Source organism: Lathyrus oleraceus, chromosome 7 (assembly GCF_024323335.1).
Source record: "Lathyrus oleraceus cultivar Zhongwan6 chromosome 7, CAAS_Psat_ZW6_1.0, whole genome shotgun sequence".
NCBI classification, from domain to species: Eukaryota; Viridiplantae; Streptophyta; class Magnoliopsida; order Fabales; family Fabaceae; genus Lathyrus; species Lathyrus oleraceus.
Window position 1 is genome coordinate 353,931,505 of NC_066585.1, and position 22,416 is coordinate 353,953,920.

Below are 22,416 nucleotides of genomic sequence, written 5' to 3' on the forward strand. Positions count from 1 at the left end.
CAGGAGACAAGACAGACACGTGTCGGACACCTAAGATGGTCAGAGATGAGGTGTCAATCATGCAAGCCAACCATAAGTGTTTTGTTAAGCATGCAGGAGACAACAATGCCACGTGTCAGACATGCAGAAGGTGGCGCCAATTGGTTTGGCGCCTACCTTTATGGCTTGTACATGGTCGCCAATTTGAATGGCGCCCCCATGTAGTCAGTCCTCAAAACCATGCATTCAGAACTAGCCTTGCATGCATGTACCCTATGGTGTCGCCAATTTGAATGGCGCCCCCTCCTTAAAATTGTACATGGTCGCCAAATGAGGTGGAGACACCATGCAAACACATTTTTTCATGCACTCCTCCATTTGCCTATAAATTGATCCACTCCTTCAACAATTCTTCCACACAAACATTCTCACTACCTCATCTACATTTCTCACTACTTCATCTACATTACTTCTTTTCCATTTTCATCTACACCAACTCCCCAACAATATGTCTTTACTCACAATGGGCGAAGCACATAGAGGAACAGTTGCAAACATCGCGACATACGTAAGTTTTTTCGTGTACTTCTTTTTTATGTTTCATCTCCACCAACCCCATTTTATTTTGAAATACCGACTTAGTCAAGTGTTACATTATTTCTATTATAGGATGTCTCAAGGTTTCGCACTCGAGTCCACGAATTTGTCCCAATGGACCCGATGATTCAACCTTATGTTGAACTCGCCGGTTTTGGTCACCTTAGCAAAATTATGTCTTGGTCTATAGATAACAAATTCATTCTAGCCTTATGCGAAAGATGGAGGCCAGAGACACACACATTTTGGTTTCCAACCGGTGAGTGTACCGTGACGTTAGAAGACGTCTACATGCTTTTAGGACTACGAATTGAAGGCAAAGCTGTTAATGGTAAGACCAACTTTCCAAATTCAATTTGCATGGAGCTTTTAAACGTTGATTTGTTAGATGATAATGCTAGGGGACAAGGTATACTACTATCACGCCTAAAGTCATATTATAATAGTTTTTATTTAGATGAGCATTCTACCGAAGATGCTCGAATCATCAAAACTAGGTGTTACATTATGTTGTTACTAGGATCCTTTTTATTTCCCGAAGGTAGTGGTTCTAGCATGCATATTATGTACTTACCTTTACTTAGACATATAGATAGAATAGGTAGTTATAGTTGGGGATCCGCATGTCTAGCCTATCTGTATAGTTCTTTGTGCAAAAACTGCCACAAAGATACTTCTACATTTTCTAGATGTGCTGTTTTGCTACAAGCATGGGGATGGTCAAGACTACCGTCTCTAGCACCGGTCAATAGCAACCCCTTCACTTTTCCATATGCAAAAAAGTAAGTTGTTTAAATTGCTATATCTTTACATCCTTCCTTACAGTTTATTACCCATAACTAATTTATTTTAACTTTTTGGTGTAGATGGTCGGCACGCGGTATGAATTACAGTAGATGTCCGAGACACTGTATTACTCAATATCGCAACCTTTTGGATCACCTTCGACCGGCAGACGTAAGCAAAATAATTACATTATTTCTTCATATTATATTGACTTTTTCTACATTCATTTAAATCCTATTGTCTTTAACATTTCAGTTCATTTGGCGTCCATACCTTAATATGGATCATGAGCATCAGATCAACCCTGAAGACGCAGCCGTATGGACAACATGCACACCAATAATACGGTTCACAACAGTGGAGCTGCACAACACCGATCGTGTGAAGCTGCAGTTTGGTATGGTCCAGAATATCCCAGATCCCCCAGCTAGCCTAGGAGAATGGCATATGCGTAAAGTGAACGACCAATGGAACTACAACCCTTGGCAACAATTCGCAAGATCAGAGTGTCGCAAGTGGAAGCACCGTCATGACCATGTCTTAACTGACGCAGTCATGCCAAATGAGGTAAAACCAAGTCGTACTTATATGGCTTAGTATAGATCAGTTGGATTTCAATTCATCGCCGATGATATGTACCTCTACGACCCACGCCAGACAAGTTACACACAAGAAGGCTCAACATCTAACCCCCAACAACATTCTCAGCCCGATTACTCACAACCACCTATCCGACAAACTTTCCGTTCCACAAACACACAAACATACAACCAAAACATGCCATTCACCCAACCCCAAAACCAAGAACATCCCCCATACCACCACCAACAAATGGACCATCAACCTTCGACCGAACATCGCTTCGCACCCACACCATCACCCTACCAAAGTCGCCTTACCCAAAACACTAACCGCCCCATCACCTACCGTAGCCAAGAACCCCAAACATCACAATACCAAAACATCCCACAACCATATCTCTTCCAAACACCCCAACAACCTTTCCAACCTTTCCTAGACCCATCATTGTCACCCATGTCCCCCTTCAACCGTCCTGGTCGCCCATCCATGACTCAACCACACCCCAACTTCTCTGGCATGGGTCATAAGCTCAGCTACGCCGGTACACCATCATTGAATACTGAAGACTATGCTGAGTTGGCTGAATACCTCAACGGACCTTCTCCTGTAGGCGGTAATGACGCTCCTGGACCATCAGATGAACAAACACCGGTGCAGAATCGTCAACGTGGGTTAGGGCCAAGGGTTAGGGTAGCTAGGGGATGTGGGACCGGAGGTCGGTTAGGTGATCCCGGTCATCACCATTAGGATTCATTGTGTAAAATCCAAATTTTATTAATATCAATTCGTATTATGTCAAATTTATCTTTGTGTATTCTCCAAACATTAAGTTTCTTTCATAATTCTAAAATAAACACATATCATAAAACAAAAATTTATAGGTCAGAAACCCTAATTCAAGGACTTCTTATTGTTATGTTGAAGGGCTTGAATTTGGTCCCTTTTGGCAAAATACACATACACTTGTTTTGACAGAAACCCTAATTTTGGGTCAAGTTCGCAGGGACATAACTCACTCATTTTTAATTATTTTGATGTGGGACCAAGTGCATTGGAAAATTTAAGATGTCTACTTCAAATGTTATGTTGGACAAAAATTCATATTCCTAAAAGAAACACATGCAATAATACAAAACATTATGACTCAGATAACAGTTAAAATGTCAAAGAGTCCAAGTTCAGGTGCCCATACCTTTCTCATAAAAATTGCAAATGATGCAAAACTTTAGTCCAAATTCATTATCTTTAAAATATCTACAACTTTTATGTTGAAGGTTTTGTCATTTGAGGCTTTTATCATTCAAACTAAAGGGCTTGAAGTTGGTCCCTTTTGGCAAAATTCACATACACTTGTTTTGACAGAAACCCTAATTTTGGGTCAAGTTTGCAGGGACATAACTCACTCATTTTTAATCATTTTGATGTGGGACCAAGTGCATTGGAAAATTTAAGATGTCTACTTCAAATGTTATGTTGGACAAAAATTCATATTCCTAAAAGAAACACATGCAATAATACAAAACATTATGACTCAGATACTAGTTGAAAAACTCAGAAGTCCAACTTCAACTGTCCATAACTTTCTCAAAAAAAATCCAAATGTTGCAAAATTTATATCCAAATTCATTGTCTTGAAAAGATCTACAACTTTCATGTTGGAAGTTTTTCCATTTGAGGCTTTTTTAAGGGAGGCGCCAATTGGATTGGCGCCCCCTCTTAAAAATTACACATAGGCGCCAATTGGATTGGCTAGGGCAGGTGCCCTAGCCAATCCAATTGGCGCCTCCTTGCAATTTTTAAGAGGGGGCGCCAATCCAATTGACGCCTCCCTCTAAAAGTGGGGTATATTGGGAAATTTTTTGAAACCTGGGTTATTTTGGGAAATTAATTGAAAATGTGGGGTATATTGGTAAAAAATCCAAATTTTTATCTCTTTTCTTTTTCTAAATAAAAAAATACTCCTTACTTTAAGTATGCTCAGTTCTGAGAAAATAAGTCATTTGGGAAAAAATAGACTTATTTGTCATTTTGAGAAAAATACAGTTTTCTGAACTTTATGAGAAAGAGTTTTTCATTATCGATACAATACATCAAAATCTGTGAAATTATAAAACTCTGATTACAAATTATATTATAATAATTTTATTGTTAATTTATAGGGTTAAAACCCAAATCATCAACCTTCTCTCTATCTCACGCACGTTTCCTTGTCAAAATCTGGATAATGATCAAATGGGATCATCCCATTTTGGATACAGATCCAATAATCCATCAATTAAAAAGTGACCAAATGGAAAAATACAAAAATACCAAATTCACATATTTATTTGCATATGCATAAAAAAAACATATAATTGCCCATAAAGGGTTTGATCAAACCCCATGGGATCAAACACATAAATTTGTATATTGATTTGATACATGATAGATCACATATCAAATGAAAAAAATCATAGTTGATGAGAGGGAAAGGGTATCCTCATCATCCTGCTGACTAAACCCATCATACATTAAATAATCTCCCCCCTTACCTGATAATTGCAGCTTTCACAAATCTTGAAAAGTTATGCGTTCCTCCCTCACTCTCCAGAATGGCTTTCCCAGAATTTCTTCTCAATTCTACTGTATTTTCCCTCGTGCTAATTCTAAGGTTGGAATTATATTCCTAATAATTGCTAATTATTTATTGATAATAATAAAAATCCCAATAATTACTGTGTTCCCTAACGGTAACAACACTTAAACTTTCAAATGTTTCTCTTCCTACTTAAACATTCTCCTGTAACGGTAAAACACTTGTAATATTATTTTAATCCCAATTAAATAATTATTCCAAAATAATACAATTAAATATTTATATTTGTCACACTTAAATAAATCTTAAATAAATCTTTAATATAATAACTTGTTTTCAATTATTCTAACTACTATAATTATTATAACATACTATTTTATTATTTCTAATTAATTAAATTAAAAGCCTAATTTCATTTCTCCACACACCAAATATATAATTCCCTTAACTATAAAATTACTAAAATAACCTTACAACTTCAAAAATCATCAAAAATATCACAATAACTAAATAACTAACACACTGCATCATTTTAGTAATATATATGATAATATAATATTAAAATAAATTAGGGGTGTTACAACTCTCCCCCACTAAAAAGGATTTTCGCCCTCGAAAATTACCTGACGAGAATAGCTCAGGATAGGATTCCTTCATCCGGCTCTCCAGCTCCCAACTCATGTTACCTCCAGCAGGTCCTCGCCAAACAACCTTCACAAGAATAATTTCTTTACCGCGTAGTTGCTTCACTTCTCTATCCACGATCCGAATAGGTGACGCTTCAAATAGGTCCTCCCTGAACCAGGCTCTGATACCATTTGTAACACCCCAAACTGCTTTCAGAATTATCGACTAACCCCACAAACCAACACAGGCCTTTTCAGCATGTTTTATCCTCACTCGCACGCTTTCTGGGAAACTTCCCAGAAGGTCACCCATCCCAATACTACTCCAATCCAAGCATGTTTAACTATGGAGTTTTTATTGGTTAGGCTACCGAAAAGAAGATGCATCTTGTTGGTATAGGTAGTACCAATTAATCCTTATAAGCCTTTATTCAACCATGCAGTCCCATACCTACATAGCCTCAGGATCCCTCTCATTCTGATGTGAATTTGGTCTTTCCCCTAGAAGCTGCTAGGTGTGTCTCATTGTCATGCCTCATGCATCGACAACCACTCCTATCACCCTCGGATGTTACATGTAACCACTCTCCGGCCTCTCCGACCTCGGGTGTTACAATCTTCCTCTAGATGCCTCAGCCTTCCAATGCTTGGAATAAGATTGTTGATCAGCTTGTCCTTGAGAAGGCTCGGATGAAGACGTCCTTTGAGTCCGAGATTCGACGCATCCGGAGGAAGTACGCGCCCACATCTAGATCATCTGATATTGTTGCTAAGGGATCCTTAGGATGATAGTTTCCTTTTCTCTTGTACTTGTATTTTGGTTTCTGAAATTATACTCAGTGTAATCCTTCCATTTTTATGAATAAAAAGAGATTTTTATGGTCAATCAAATTGTTATTATTATCATATATTTGCAAAAAAGAAGTTCATATGTTCCTTGAAATTAAACAATAAAAAAAATTGTATTTCATGCATCATTTGCATAACAGGTTTTCTTCCGCCAGATGTCTTATCAGTTCTTCTTCCTTGCTTCAGCCAAGCTGACTCACCGCTATAACACTCACGCTAATCAACCAAGGATCATGTAGCATCTATAGCAAGACAACAGAGAGCTGAAGGATGAGATTGTCAGGTTAACGGCACCGATGGAATTTGTCATTGCTGCACAGAACCAGTCTTCACCAACTCCCATAACTCCTCCCTAGAGGACTATTATTTCTGAGGTTGCTATTGTTACCATTGCTGGCAGTCAATCCGGTCCTTCTATGCCTGTTGGATTCCCTTGGGGGATGCCATCCAACTTTATGCCAAAAGGGTATGCACCCACCTTTATTTCAATGCCGGCATCTAATCAGGTCATGTTAGTGCCACCACCTATTGTTCATACTCTGCCTCGTGTTAAGGATAGTATCTATCATTCTGAGCCATCTGAGGGTCCAGATGTGTATGAGAAAATAGATGAAAAGAAAGACCAATTCCTAGAGCTGCGTAAAGAGTTGAAGACTTTAAGAGGAAAGGACTTGTTTGGGAATAGTGATGCTGAGCTCTGCCTGGTCCCCAATGTTAAAATCCCGATGAAGTTCAAGGTCTCCGACTTTGAAAAGTATAAAGGGAACACTTGTCCGCTAAGCCATCTTGTGATGTACGCTAGAAAAATGTATACTTAAACTGATAATGATCAGTTGCTGATTCTCTATTTCCAAGACAGTTTGACTGGAGCCTCTTTGAGGTGGTATATGGGTTTGGACAGTGCAAGCGTTCATACTTTCAATGACTTAGGCGAGGCCTTTGTCAAACAGTACAAGTACAACTTGGACACGGCGCCTGATAGAGACCAGTTGAGGTCTATGTCTCAGAAGGATAAGGAGACATTCAAAGAGTATGCCCAGAGATTGATGGAGTTGGCTTCCCAGATTAGTCCACCTCTTGAGGAGAAAGAAATGACGAAGATCTTCTTGAAAATGCTGAGTTTGTTTTACTACGAACGGATAATCGCAAGTTCCCCAATGACTTTACCGAAATGGTAAATATGGGGATGCGGATAGAAGAAGGAGTCTGTGACGGACGTCTGTCTAAAGAAGAAGCATCGTCTAGCAAGAAATATGGTGGGAGTTTCTCCAAGAGGAATGAGGGAGAAACTAATTCAGTGTCTGTGGGGAGGCAGATGAGGCCTCGTGTCAGAAAGAGTTCTCAACCTCGTCAACATCAACATCAATTTTCATCAATAATTCATGTATTTTCCAACAATTCCAACAATCAATCAGTTCCGATTCAGCAACAACAACGTCAACAACAACCGTAACAAAGAACCAACTACAACAATAACAATAATAACCAACAAAGCTTTGAGAGGAAGAAGGTCTCCTTTGACCCTATTCCTATGTCGTATGTATAATTATACCCGTCCTTGGTTCTCAAGAACCTCATTCAACCAAGAAATCCTCCAGAAATTCCTGAGCCACTTCCATGGTGGTTCAAACCTGACCTACATTGTACTTTTCACCAGGGAGCCCCTGGCCATGACATAGAGAAATGTTATCCGTTGAAATATGAAGTGAAAAATCTTGTAAAGAGTAGAATGGTATCCTTTGAGGACAGAGTGCCTAATGTGAAAGCCAACCCTTTGCCCGCTCATGGTAACACTTCTATCAATATGGTAGATGGTTGTCTTGGTGAGTTCAAGGTTTATGATGTTCGCCATATCAGACAATCTTTGGTGGCAATTCATAAAGACAGTTGTTTGGTCAGTGAATATGAGCATAACCATGATGGTTGTGTGATTTGCAGTGTGAACCCTCGTGGATGTGTTATTGTCAAGAGGGATATCCAAAAGTTGATGGATGAAGGACTTATTCAGGTTTTCCAGTCCCGTCATTTGGAAGATAATATGAATGTAATCGTACCAGTATTCAAGACCCCTGAGCGGGTGGTTATCCTGTTTAATAGCAGCAACAGCAACAATGTCAACAGATCGGTATCGTTGTTGGTTATACGGTTAGCAGGCCATGTCCCCTATGCATCCGATAAAGATGTGTCATACCAATACAATGCCACAATGATAGAAAATGGTCAAGAGGTTCCTCTACCAGTTGCAGACTCCATAGTGAACATTGTTGGTATTGCAAAGGTGACCCGTAACGGTCATGTGTTTGGTCCAGTTTTTCCGAAAGAAATAGAAGATGTTGCAAGAAGTAAGAAGGCAAAGATTCTAGTGGTGAATCTGGTTAGTACTTCAATGTGTCATTCTGGTGAACCCAACAAACTGAAGGCTAACGATGATGATGAAGTTTTGAAGCTGATCAAAAGAAGTGAGTTCAGTGTTGTGGAGCAGATACTTCAAACTCCGTCAAAGATCTCCGTGTTGTCATTGTTTATGAACTTTGAAGCACATAGGGGGCATTGCAGAAAGTACTAGAGCAGGCTTACATTGAGCATGATGTGACTGTGGATCAGTTTGGCCACCTTGTTGCCAATATTACTTCTTGCAATAATCTGAGCTTTTGTGATGAAGAACTTCCCGAGGAAGGCCGAAATCACAATTTGGCGTTGCATATTTCAATGAATTGAAAGAAGGACGCTTTGTCCAATGTGTTGGTTGATATTGGTTCATCATTGAATGTATTACCGAAATCAACTTTGTCAAGACTCTCTTATCAAGGCACCCCAATGAGGTACATCGGCATGATTGTCAAAGCGTTCGACGGTTCTCGTAAAACTGTCATTGGTGAAGTGGACCTTCCCGTGAATATAGGTCCAAGTGATTTCCATATTACTTTCCAGGTAATGGATATCCACCCGGCCTACAGTTATTTGTTGGGAAGGCCATGGATTCATGAAGCGGGAGTTCTGACGTCTACTCTACACCAGAAGTTGGAATTTGTGAAGAACAACAAGCTTGTCGTTATTGGTGGAGAGAAGGCGGTATTGGTAAGCCATATGTCATCTTTTACATATGTTAAAGCTGGGGAGGAGGTTGGAACACCGTTCCAAGCCTTGTCTATTGCTGATGAGTTGAAGAAAACTGGGGCACCCATGTCTTCTTTAAAAGATGCACAAAAGGCTATTGAGGTTGGCATCATTGATCAATGGGGTCGTATGATAGAGATTGCTGAGAACAAGAATAGGGATGGATTCGGATTTTAACCAGGGTCGTTCGACATCAGAGCTGAAGTTATGCAACCAAGTTTCCGCAGTGGGGGGTTCATTCATGGGAATGATCAACACTCAGTTGCCGTGATTGAAGATAGTGATGATGAAGATGAAGCTTGCGCCAACTTTGTGACGCATGGACAGACTTGCAACAATTTGGTTGTTGTTGATGTTCCTACTGTTATTCATCGCTCTAAGTAATTTGTTTTCATTTTTTTAAAGAAAAATCCTTCTCCTATGCCTAAGGGAGAAGTGAACATTGTTGGGCATTTTTATTATTATCATCAATAAAATACAATTTTATTCATCCACATCTATGATGTTTTATTTTTACCTTTTGCTTTTCTAAAAATGGTAATCACAAAAAACATAAATAAATAATAATCTTCCATTTGCATAATATTTGGTCGCACTCCACTTCTCTAAAATCAAAATATCAAATCATTATGCAGGTTGGTTCTCAAACCCATTGAATACAATGATCCTACTCCCTCTCCAAACTTTGATTTCCCTGTGTTTGAAGCTGGGGAAGAGATTGATGATGAAGAAGTATCTGATGAGTTATCTCATTTACTTGAGCACGAGGAAAAAGCCATTCAGCCGTTCGAAGAGCAGATTGAACTAGTCAACTTGGGTTCTGAGGGTGATGTGAAAGAAGTCAAGATTGGGTCTCAACTGTGTCCAGAAGATAAGAAGGGGTTGATTGATCTTCTTCGAGAATATTCTGATGTGTTTGCTTGGTCCTATCAAGACCTACTTGGGTTGGATTCTGAGATTGTGGAGCATAGATTGTCGTTGAATCCAGAATGCACGCCGGTCAAGCAGAAGTTGAAAAGGACTCATCCTGATATGGCAGTTAAGATCAAAGAGGAAGTGCAGAAGCAGATTGATGTTGGTTTTCTCGTAACCTCCGAGTATCCGTAGTGGGTGGCCAATATTGTGCATGTTCCCAAGAAAGATGGAAAAGTCTGCATGTGTGTTGATTATAGAGATTAGAAAAAAGCTATCCCGAAAGATGATTTCCTCTGCCACACATTGACATGTTGGTAGACAATACAGCTAAATTCAAAGTCTTTTTGTTTATGGATGGATTTTCCAGTTATAATCAGATCAAGATGGCACCTGAAGATATGTGGAAGACCACATTCATTACACCCTGGGGAACATTCTGTTATAGAATGACGCCTTTCGGTTTAAGCAATGTTGGTGTGACATACCAGATATCTATGACCACTCTTTTTCATGATATGATGCATAAAGAGATTGAAGTTAATGTTGATGATATTGAGCATTTATTGAAGTTATTCCAGCGTTTGAGGAAGTACAAACTCCGCTTGAATCCCAATAAGTGTATTTTTGGTGTTTGTTCTGGTAAGTTGTTGGGTTTTATTGTCAGTGAGAAGGGTATTGAAGTTGATCCTGCCAAGGTCAAAGCAATACAAGAAATGCCTGCGTCCAAAACCTAGAAGCAAGTCATAGGATTTCTCGACTACTTGAATTATATCTCAAGATTTATATCGCATATGATCGCCACTTATGCGCCTTTATTCAAGCTTCTCCAGAAAGATCAATCTTGTGATTGGACCGAAGATTTCCAGAAAGCTTTTGATAGTATCAAAGAGTATCTGCTTGAACCTCTGATTCTGTCTCCGCCTGTTGAAGGAAGACCGTTGATCATGTATTTGATTGTGCTTGATGAGAGTATGGGTTGTGTTCTTGGTCAGCAAGATGAATCTGGAAAGAAAAAAATATGCAATTTACTACCTCAGTAAGAAGTTCACCGACTGTGAGACTAAGTATTCTATGCTTGAGAAGACATGCTGAGCATTGGCTTGGGCTGCTAAGCGTCTGCGCCAGTATATGTTGAATCATACTACTTGGTTGTGTAGTACCCCAAAATTTGCCCTCCCTCTTTGTTTTTCATCTCAGTCATGATCTGAGACTCATTCATGTGCATCATTTATTCTTGATTGATACTTACTGACAAGCCTCGGAGATTCGATGCTTATGGTGGATAAAGTCAGGACTTTGGCCTGAAGATTGTGATATTGTTCATCACGTGGAGAAACTTTGATTGATGGATTCTTTGAAACCTTGATTCTTGAAGATGGCACCTTGATATTCATCTGGGCATCAAAACCTTAATTCTTGATCTTGGCTTCATTGTGATTTTATGTCTGACCTTCTGTCACTGACTTGAATTTCAAACCCTAATTGGGGGCCTTTGAACTTTGTCCTTGATTAGAAACCCTAATCCTTGATCCTGGAATTGGTAGTCCTTGAGGTTTGTTTTGAAGGGTTGGAAACCTTAATTTGGTTCATGGCATTGATAGACAGGGTTTGAGACTTTTGGCTTTTTCCTGATATTTGACCTTTGGCCTAGATAAACCCTGGTCCTTGGTTTGTTATGATTGGTCCAACGCATGCTTATATCCCATTACATGTTGTCACTTCATCCACTGGCTATCTTGGTCATCATCTGATCCAGGTTTCACCCATTGGTCCCTTTGTGGGTCAGAGGTTCATTTGAAATCAAGTGATTCAAGGATTCATCACTTGTTTGGACCAATCATTTCATAATCATTAAGGGTTCTTCATTCATTCATGGTACTTGTTTTCAATTGGTTGTCTTGGAAAAGGGTCATTTTATTATTTTGTTAGAACATTCACTTTAATTAGGAATTACCTTGCATTTATAGAGTCCACTTAATATAAGGTACAATAAGCATTGCCTTGAAAAATTACAAAGAATTTCACAATTTTTTGCATAAGTTGACTTTAGGTCAACCCTTGACTTTTTGGTCAACTGGTTGACCAAAGTCAACTCTTCATTTCCCAACCCATAAGTTCTAAGGGTCTTTGGTTGTTAGGCATTTCTTGAACCATTCAGTTCCAATCATTCCATTCAAATTACAATTTCAAAACCAAAATACAAATACAATAATTCCTTTTCATACACCACTTGAAACATGACCATTACCATGAATTCACTCACATCCAAAATTTGTCAATCCATATATAATCAAGTTTCACAACATTCATTTAAAAAACTAAAACTCAATTCAAGTGCATAACATTCCATAAATCAATACAAAATCATTACATAACCTGTGCAATTTCATATTTCCAATCATGATTTACATGTTTTAATTTGATTTAAACATTGTATAAAGAAGAAAACTAGAAGGAGTTTCAACCAAGTTCTAAATTATGTCCAAAGTCATGACCTATACACATTTACATTGCATTGGTTAGTTTGATTACAATGTTTCCAAGCCTAATTCCAAATTTCCTCAAACCAAAAGCTAATCCATCTTTCAAGTTGTGCGCACACGAGCATTCGACCATGAACCTTCAAACAAAACCAAAATCATGAGCCATTAACAATTTAAAACCAAATCCAAAAATTATAAAATTATAATCTAAACATGAACTATGATCACCCTCCTTGCCAATCCATTCCAATTCTCACACCATTGTTTTGATCCATCACTCCATGAAGGGGGACCAAACATGATTCAAACACAATTGGTCAAAACAAATCCATTTAAGCCAGTTTCTGCATTTCAACACCTAGCATTCAATAACATTAACATAAATAATCGACATTTCAAAACAGTTCATGTATCTACCTATGCAATCCTTTTCAAACAAGCAAATGCACATAAGCCGACACAAATCTTACTCAACAATCATTGCAAATACCAGCATGAGTATATTGATAGTAATAACCACAACTTGACATTCAGCGACATCACGACTTTATGTCAACAGCAGGAAACCACAATAACAATGCACAATGCATCTTGCATCATCATAACAACAGCAGTCATAAGCCTTCATAGACCTATCCAACATCAACAATGCATTCATTTCAAACCATTTCCAAACCAACTAAACAAAGAATTAAAGTCATAACAGCAGGGGAATATCAATAATGCATTCATTCACATTCATCTAACACTTCGAATATTTCAATCATAACAGTCCTGTAATATTCATTAGCAGCAGTTCATACAAACAAACAAAACAATGCAAAACCATAACACAAGCGTCAGCTAATGTGCCAACATAAGTCTGCACCAAGTTGAATATCAAGGTTGAACCACAAACCGCCTGCTACAACATAATTTCAAACTCATAAATAAAGTTCCCCTTGGGTCAACTAACAGCTAGCAACATGGAAATTCATTCACAAAACAAGCTGATAACAGAAATTGGCAGCAAGGCAACTTGAAAGCTAGCAACTAACACAAAGCAGTTTTATAATAGAGAATTAACTAACAGAATTCGAATAAAAACTGAATAATTTTAACAGTTCACCAAATCAGTTACAACGCATCCACTCGAATTTCTAAATTGATTTCTCATTCTTCAATGTAAATGAATTATTCCATTTGAATTAAACTATCGCTTAACCACTTCTAACTGTCATTAACTAACAAGCTACCCGAACTGCCCGCAATCAACAACCTGCCCCAATTAGTTACATGATCCCTCTCTATAAATTCCGATGTCGTTCATCATCAAGAAAATAATTTTTTCATTCAGATTCATTTTCATCTCCTTCAATTATCACTCTCGAGTTCTCTTTCTCTCATGTCTTCACACACACCCTCAACCCTCACTCAGAGCTCATACTCCATAACCATTGAAGCTTCACCTCGAAGCTTCAATCTGGTTGAGCTAAACCTCACTCCCTTCACTGATCCATTCGCATAGCAAGAAGAAGGCGAAGCAGGTTGAAGAAGAAGAAAAAAAATAAGCAAAGAAGGTGGAGGAAGAAGTAGAAGAGCAAGCGGAGAAGGAAACGGAATGAGTCATACCTGAAATCACATCGGAACTTGGAACCAAGAACGAATCGAAGATCCTCCAATCTTCGTCTTCACCTCAACATAAGCGAGCGGGATCTTCGAGCCTCATCTCGGAACGCAACGCGCCGAATTCGCTCTTCGCCGTCAACTACACGTCGCGACAAACAACAAATCAGAATCCGAACAGAAGAAGAGGTTCGAACAGAACGCAATGAAAAAAATCAAGGGGAAGAAGAAGATCAAATCAAGGTGAATTCATTACCTGTGCAATGGATTAAGCTCTCTTCTATTTCGTTCCTGTTTTCCTTCCCACTTTCGTTCAAGGAGATGAAGCCGCCGTTGAACGTTGAATGAAGCATGAGCGGTCATCCTTCGCGATTGGAGGAGAGGCGGCAACGTGTATTTGAAATACGGTGGAAGGGGGAACGATGAAGAGGTAGGTTTCTGCAGCAACACTGAGTTTCCTAAGGAAATACATGAAGGCTTTGGATTCGGGTAGCATTTGGATACTCAAGGTGTGTGTGCGTGGTTTGGGCCTAAGGCCCAAACTTACTTTCGGCACTTCCATTGCTACTTCACAACACAATACCGGAGCTTCTTGGAGAGGGTTTCGTTGGGCCAGCAAGCATTAGCCCAGCCTGTTTTGCTAAAATAATACCATTCACAGGCATGCACCCCTCTTTTCTTTATTATTCTTGATCTTTACTTTGTTAATCATGTTTAGAAGTTAATTAGGATAATCCAATTAGAATTAGATTAATTAGGACTTAATTCTTGATTAGTATTTGGTTAATTAGAACTTTAACTTAATTAAATTTAGTTGGGATTAATTCATTTTTTAGGATTACCCTAGATTTTAGAATCTTTAATTAGGACTAATCAGATGTTTTAGGATTTAATCAAATGAGTTGTGACTAATTAGGTTATTTATTAGTATTAAATCTTTGTTTGGGTTAATTGGAACTTAGTGTTAAAACTTAATTAGGATTGGTAGAAATAGTTAGAATTAAAAATATTAATCTCTAGTCTTAATTAGGTTTGATCCCTTTAAATTAGATTTAATGGATTTGGTTTAAGAACTTAGATTTGATTTGTAGTTGATTTTTTTACTTGAGTAGAAATTTAATCAAATATTTTGTAAGATGACCATTTTACCCTTTAGGGGTTATTTTGATGTTTTAGCCATATAATCACATGTTCCTTTAGCATTCTAACATAGAATTTTTGATCAAGATTTTAACTAACCATAACATGCTCCCTTAGGACTTTTAGCATAGGATTCTTAATCAACTTGGATTAACCAACACATGACCCCTTAGGATAGGTTGGTTATTCTCTAACCATTAGATTAGGTTATAACCTAGTTTCTAAATCATTTCAAACCTCCGATTTAAATTGATCAAAAGCAATTTTGATTAATTGAATCCTTTGAACTTGTATAATCTCGTAGTCTAAAGTGAGTGACCAAGAGACCCTTGGTCACTCAATAAGAATTTTCTCCTAAGCTGTGGAGCTCGAAGCCTCAAGTAAAGATCTTCAATCAAGGCGTCCTCAATCATACCAAGCAATGGATAATACAAGCGATCAAAAGTGGCAAACTACAAGAGCTTGTTAAATCAAAGTTAGAATTGTGTGGCATGAGCCTTAAGTAATAGAGAAGGAATGGGAATGGAGAATTCCTACCCCATTCTAGATATCTTTGGGTATGGGACGAATGACCCAACGCTCATTGTATTCACCTCTATTCATAGACTTTAGCACAATTCTAAGCATACGATTGGAAAGCCTCTCCCTCTTCATAAAGCTTCATGCAATAAGCAAGGACTTCATCAACAACTTATCAATCATGAATCCAGTTGTACGATACGAGGCTTAAGCAATAGAGAAGGAATGGGACTGGAGAATTCCTACCCCCATTCTGGATATCTTTGGGTATGGGACGAATGACCCAGCGATCATCGTATTCACCTCTATTCATAGACTTTAGTGCAATTCGAGTCGAACGATTGATAAAGTCTTCATCTATTACAAGAAACAACAACAAAGATTCTCCTCTCTTCGCTTGAAAGTTGGGGCGAGAATTACATGCCATGAGCCTTAAGTAGTAAAGAAGGAATGAGACTGGAGCTTTCCTACACTCATGGCAGTTAACCTCTGGAATTAGGTTTGTCTTGTGAGCCCCTGTTGCTTGGACAAATACCTTTTTGATACCATTATGTTGGTATACGTCATTTCTTTTCATCACTGTTTGTCTCTCTCTATCCTCGTGGTTCTGAACTACGATTGCTCTGACTTTCTCATTGCATGATGAGAATATGTAGGCACGAGGATGTGAATCCTTGGCGAGCATACTTCTAATTATTCCTCCTTCCGCCTTAGGGAACCATCCATATCTTTCACAATCCATTATCTACCTTCGATCATAAATCGTTCACTCAGTGATATACTACTTCTTTGAGACCAGGAACACCCTTTCTTTGGAATTCCACATACACCATTTTAGGACGCTTAATGTAAAGTCTGCATTTCTACCTAGAGTTGTTTGGGACTGTGCCCAAACACTTAATTCCTTCCTTTTTGGCTAATCACCTTATAATGGTGGTCCTACTAGTCCACGTATAGGTTTAAATTGTTTCCCTCTATGATATAAATCTCATTTCTCTTATGGATTCCAGTACACTTTCACCTTTCGATTTCAAACAATACTTCTTCAATCACTTATCACCAAATATCAAATTATGTGACTTTGGTCACTTCATTCCGTTCATCTCCACAATACATTCATATTCTACCTTCCTTCACTCCACGTGATATACCAGATATTTGAGCCAAATACACTACTTCTTTGTGCTCCTTCTTGCGTCACCTTGTGAACCAAGAGATGTTTGGGACTGTGCCCAAACACTTATTTCTTCGTCTTTTTGGCTTTACCCTATAGTGGCGGTCTTACTAGCCCACATACTAGTAATAGCTACCTTACTCTTGGGTTCATCTTTTCACCCTTGTTGAAGTTCAAAACACCATCCTTTGGTTCAGACCATACTTTATCATAACTCTTTTCACCTCCCACTTCTAGTTCCTTGAACTACGAAGCTCTGAATTCCTCATTGCACTACGAGGATACGTAGGCATGAGGGCCCTAATCCTCACCGAGCACTTTATCTATTTCTCTTCCTTTTCCCCTATTCTTTTGAGAGTAATCTTTAGATATCACACTTATTCAAGCGAGAACAATCAAAATGGTTCCCATGGAGTACCATGGATGTTTGGGGTGCTAATACCTTCCCCTTGCATAACGGACTTCCTTACCCATCATACCTCTTTTCCCCCGAGTTTTATCGATGTTTTCCCCTTCCTTCTGGAATAAATAAAGTTTGATGGTGACTCTGTTGTATGTTTGAGCGTGCGATACGTTCGGGTATATTTCCACTAGTTTCAGATTGATATCCAAAATGGATCCAATCAAGTACATTTTTGAGAAGCCTGCTTTAACCGGGAGGATTGCCCGTTTGCAGATGTTGTTATCCGAATATTATATTGAACACTGATCTAAAAAAGCTATTAAGGGTAGTGTCTTGGCTAACCATTTGGCTCACCAACCTATTGAAGATTATCAGTCAGTGCAATATGATTTTCCTAACGAAGAGATTTTGTACCTGAAGATGAAAGATTGTGACGAACCATTGCTTGAAGAAGGGCTAGAACCTGGTTCCCGTTGGGGCATGGTATTTCATGGAGTTGTTAATTCATATGGTAATGGCATTGAGGCAGTGATTATTACTCCTCAAGGCACTCATTTTCCGTTTACAGCTAGATTGACCTTCAAGTTTATAAACAATATGGCTGAGTATGAAGTCTGCATTATGGGGCTTGAAGAGGCCATTGATCTTAGAATAAAATATCTAGACGTCTATGGATATTTGGCTTTGGTGGTGAATCAGATCAAAGGTGAATGGGAGATGAATCAACCTGGTTTGATACCATATATAGATTATGCAAGGAGGATTTCAACTTTCTTTACAAAGGTTGAGTTTCATCATATCCCTCGAGATGAAAACCGGATGGCGGATGCTCTTGCAACGTTGGCTTCAATGATTGTAGTGAAACTTTGGAATGATGTTCCTAATTTGACTGTGATGTGTCTTGATAGGCCAGCTCATGTTTTTACTATTGAAGAGGTCAAAGATAAAAAGCCGTGGTATTTTGATATCAAGTGTTTCCTGCAAAGTCATATTTACCCGTCTGGGGAATCTTTGAAAGATAAGAAGACCTTGAGAAGATTAGCTGGCAACTTCTACCTGAATGGTGATGTGCTTTACAAGAAAATTTTTGATATGGTTCTGCTCAGATGCGTGGATAGATACGAAGAAAACTTATTGATGACTGAAGTCCATGAAGGTTCTTTTGGTACTCATTCCAATGGACATGCTATGGCAAATAAGATGTTGAGAGAAGGTTACTATTGGCTGACAATGGAATCTGACTGTTGCAATTTTGTGAAGAAATGCCACAAGTGTCAAATTTATGTAGATAAGATTTCATGTTCCTCCGACACTGTTGAATGTCATTTCCTCTCCATGTCCCTTCTCCATGTGGGGAATTTATATGATTGGTATGATTGAGCCCAAAGCTTCGAATGGACATCGTTTCATTCTGGTGGCTATTGATTACTTCACAAAGTGGGTTGAAGCGACATCATATGCAAATGTAACCAAGCAAGTCGTTGTGAGGTTTATCAAGAATCAGATTATATGCTAGTATGGTGTGCCAAGTAATATTATTACTGATAATGCATCGAACTTGAATAATAATATGGTGGAAGCCCTTTGCAAAGACTTCAAAATTGCACATCATAATTCTTCTCCCTACAGACCCGAGATGAATGGGGTTGTTGAAGCTGCAAATAAAAACATCAAGAAGATCATTTAGAAGATGGTAATGACATATAAAGATTGGCATGAGATGCTCCCATTTGCTTTGCATGGGTACCGTACATCCATCCGCACTTCAACAGGGGCACCCCCTTTCTCTCTCGTTTATGGCATGGAAGTTGTGCTTCCAATAGAGGTTGAGATCCCATCATTGCGCGTCTTGATGGAAGCCAAGTTGACAGAAGTTGAATGGTGTCAGACCAGATATGATCACTTGAATTTGATTGAAGATAAGAGATTGACTGACATGTGTCATGGTTAGTCATATCAGCAAAGAATGAAGAAGGCATTTGATAAGAAGGCCATGCCTCGTATGTTTAGAGAAGGTGACCTCATGCTCAAGAAGATTCTATCTTTCAAACCTGAGGCCAGGGGCAAATGGACTCCTAATTATGAAGGCCCATATGTTATGAAAAGAGACTTTTCAGGCGGTGCTTTGATTTTTACAACTATGGATGGTGAAGAGTTCACTCGTCCTGTGAATGCCGATGTAGTCAAAAAATACTTTGCCTAAAAAAGAAAAGAACAACTCACTAAGTTGAGAACCCGAAAGGGCGGCTTAGGCAAAAATGAGCGTCTCGGTGGATTGAAAACCCGAAAGGGTGATCCAGGCAACAGTTAGAGACATAAAACAGAAAATTATCCTGGTAGATTGAGTACCCCACCTTGGTGAAATCTAGGCAAAATTATGGATTATGGCAAGTAACTGCATTTGGTTGGTCCTAATCATGGAGGCAGTTTTGAGCAAGTCATCTGGGTCTGATTCATTATTCTCAACCAAAACCAAGAGCACAATGGATATTGAAGTTGGTAGGGAGAGTAGTGATCATTGTATTCAACGTAGCCATTTTCCATGTAAATTACCATTTCCAACTTTGTAAAGATCTATGGAGTCCCGTCATTTATGGACTACCATTCTATTAAATAAAGTTGAGCTTTTTATCCAATTGTTTCTACTCTTATTTATTTTCGCTAAATAAAAATTGAACTTTTATGATGATAACTTTGAAATAAATTAATGAATAAAAATTATCTTTCTTAAAAAATAATAAAAACAATTACTTTAAGAATAATCGATTTCAGCAAGGAATATCAACAACAATCTGAGAAATAGGTAAGTCTTGAAGTACGAAGCCTTGTTGGTCTTCCCCAAATATTCGGTTTAGTAATTTTTCCCCAACAGTTCGTCAGGTATCCCCAGCAGAGTTGTAGGTTCACATCCCCAATAGAGCTGATGATCAGTCCCTATCCCACAGTTGCAGCACCCCTTTTGATATCCTCCAGTTTTTAACTTCGAAGGTCCGAAACCTTTATTTGGTTTTCATTCGCATATTTGTGTTGCATGAATTTGGCAGTTCATCAGATCCGATTATCTTTTCCTTGGAATTGGTTTTTTCACAATTTCCTAAAGGAACTTGATAATTTTTTAGGGATGCAACGATCTTGGTCATAGTATCCTCAGTATTTTGCTTAGATCCCCGTGCAGAGTTTTATCTCTTGTATTCCCCGACGAAGTTCATCTTCAGATATGGAAGATCCCTCGTTCTCGGCAGTTTTGGATTTTGAGTAGTATTTTGGTTTTGTCCCCTGCAGGGTTGTCTACCATTTGATATGATGCTGACCTAAAATTCCCCGCAGAATTGATAATTTGGATCCTCAACAAATATTTTCTCTTTCCCCATCTAGGTTTGAGTTATTCAGAGCTAGATGACTTATGTCCATCCCCAGCATTTTCTCCAGTTGGTTTTTCCATCTTGTTGAGATTAGCCGAGTGTTCCAGCGATGATTCAAATCTGTGATATTTGTATCCTTGGTGTTGTTTTGTCAGCATAATTATAATCAGATACATACATATTCATGCATAAAACACATCATCAGATATTTCATTATGTATTTTATTGCATTTGGTTCCCTTATTCTGGTCCCCTGCTACGGTGATATTATTTCCCCATGCAGGTTTGATGTGTCTGTCCTCCTTCAATTGTAGAGTGTCAGTCCCCCTTTAGGCAGAAAGAGTTTAACCTTTCTCATTTTCCACTGAGTTATTTCCTCGTGTATGATCATTATTTCATGGAAATTTCCCTCGCGTCTCCAGCAGTTTTCAAGTCGTAGCCTAGCCTAAGCATAACTTTTATCCCCTAGAGTCTTTGTCTCCCCAGTGAGTTTTCCTTATGGAATGCAGTATGCTCTTGTAGACTTTCAGTTTCTCCAGATTCTTTCCTTTGTGGCAACTTATTCCCCACAAAGATTATTTTAACATTCATATCATATGCATTATGAGGTCTCTTAGGGACCAAAATTTATTTCTTTGTATTGTTATTTAAGTCCACTCTACTAAGTTGATACGAAGATTTTAACCTTCACATCCTCAATCAGAATTTCCTTAAATAGGGGCATTTGTAAGACCCTAATTTTGACCCTAAGATCCCTCATGCTATCTCATCATATGCATTAGCTTTGGGATCACACTTTGGCATCCTCATTCCCCTTCATTCACTGAGTTTGCATTAGGAGAGGTCACCAAACACATTTGATTGTACCATACTTTGTTTTTCATTATTTACTAACCAAAAAACCAAAAATATGTCAATGTATAATTTACTTCTTTTGTAGGTAATGTGTGTGTTCACCCATGCTCCATCAAGCTCATATCTAGAGTTTGAGACCCTTAATAAAAAGAGACTAATCAAGAGATGGTTCACATTGACTCTAGACATCATATATGGATCCCCATGGTCTTCACTTATCATTTTGATCAAGAAATCATCAAAAGTTTGAAGCTTGTTTGCCTTGGAAGCCCTAATTCATCTGGGTATCTTGTGTGACTTCCTTAGCAAGTTTCTTCACCATTTGATCAAATATTGCAAGGGATACTTCATATTACATCATATTATGCATATATGATCCTCCATGAGTCCAAGAGATCAAGATAACTTCAAGTTTGCAAGTTGGTTCATGGTGGTTGACCAGAGAAAGTCAACTAGTCAAGACATGGGTCTCCTAGACCCTATCTCCTACAATGTTTGTCATATGAAAATTATTCCAAGAGAAATGTTACTCTTTATGACATTACAAACAACTTTCATGTTTAAGTCAAGAGCTAGTTTTTCTTGGAAAGTCACTTTTTATGGTGAAAGAGTATAGGTCATTTTGTCTGAACCCTAGTTAGGAGGTCAACTTCCAAGGATCGTGACTTGCTCAATATTTATGAGATGAAAGCCATTCAAGTTTCATTATAAAACTCAATATTTCTTCTCCAACTTTTATGCTTGGAATAAATTCAAATTCAACTTTCAAATGCATGTGCCAAGAGGAAACATTATAGGTCATTTTGGGCCATTACCATTGAACAAGTGATTTCCTCAACTTCTAAAATG

General features: G+C 38.4%; 1 protein-coding gene and 1 long non-coding RNA gene across 5 annotated transcripts; one reads left to right on the top strand and one right to left on the bottom strand.

Annotated features, from left to right (window-relative positions):
• Nucleotides 1–684: 684 nt before the first annotated feature.
• On the top strand, nucleotides 685–2,748 carry LOC127106252 (protein MAIN-LIKE 2-like). The gene is made up of 3 exons (XM_051043554.1): nucleotides 685–1,358; nucleotides 1,443–1,533; nucleotides 1,618–2,748. Exons 1-3 carry the CDS (start codon nucleotides 691–693, stop codon nucleotides 1,957–1,959), a joined length of 1,101 nt encoding a protein of 366 aa, XP_050899511.1. The 5' UTR covers nucleotides 685–690; the 3' UTR covers nucleotides 1,960–2,748.
• A 9,603-nt stretch (nucleotides 2,749–12,351) lies between these two features.
• LOC127105294 (uncharacterized) lies at nucleotides 12,352–14,596 on the bottom strand. Of its 4 annotated transcripts, none has more exons than XR_007794982.1 (4): nucleotides 14,371–14,596; nucleotides 14,121–14,256; nucleotides 12,980–13,141; nucleotides 12,352–12,867 (listed from the first exon to the last, which is right to left on the bottom strand). It is a non-coding gene; the product is annotated as an uncharacterized LOC127105294 (long non-coding RNA). The 4 variants fall into 4 exon arrangements; XR_007794983.1 differs by having other exon boundaries at nucleotides 12,352–12,853; nucleotides 12,927–13,141; XR_007794984.1 differs by having other exon boundaries at nucleotides 12,352–12,646; nucleotides 12,738–13,141.
• Nucleotides 14,597–22,416: the final 7,820 nt, after the last annotated feature.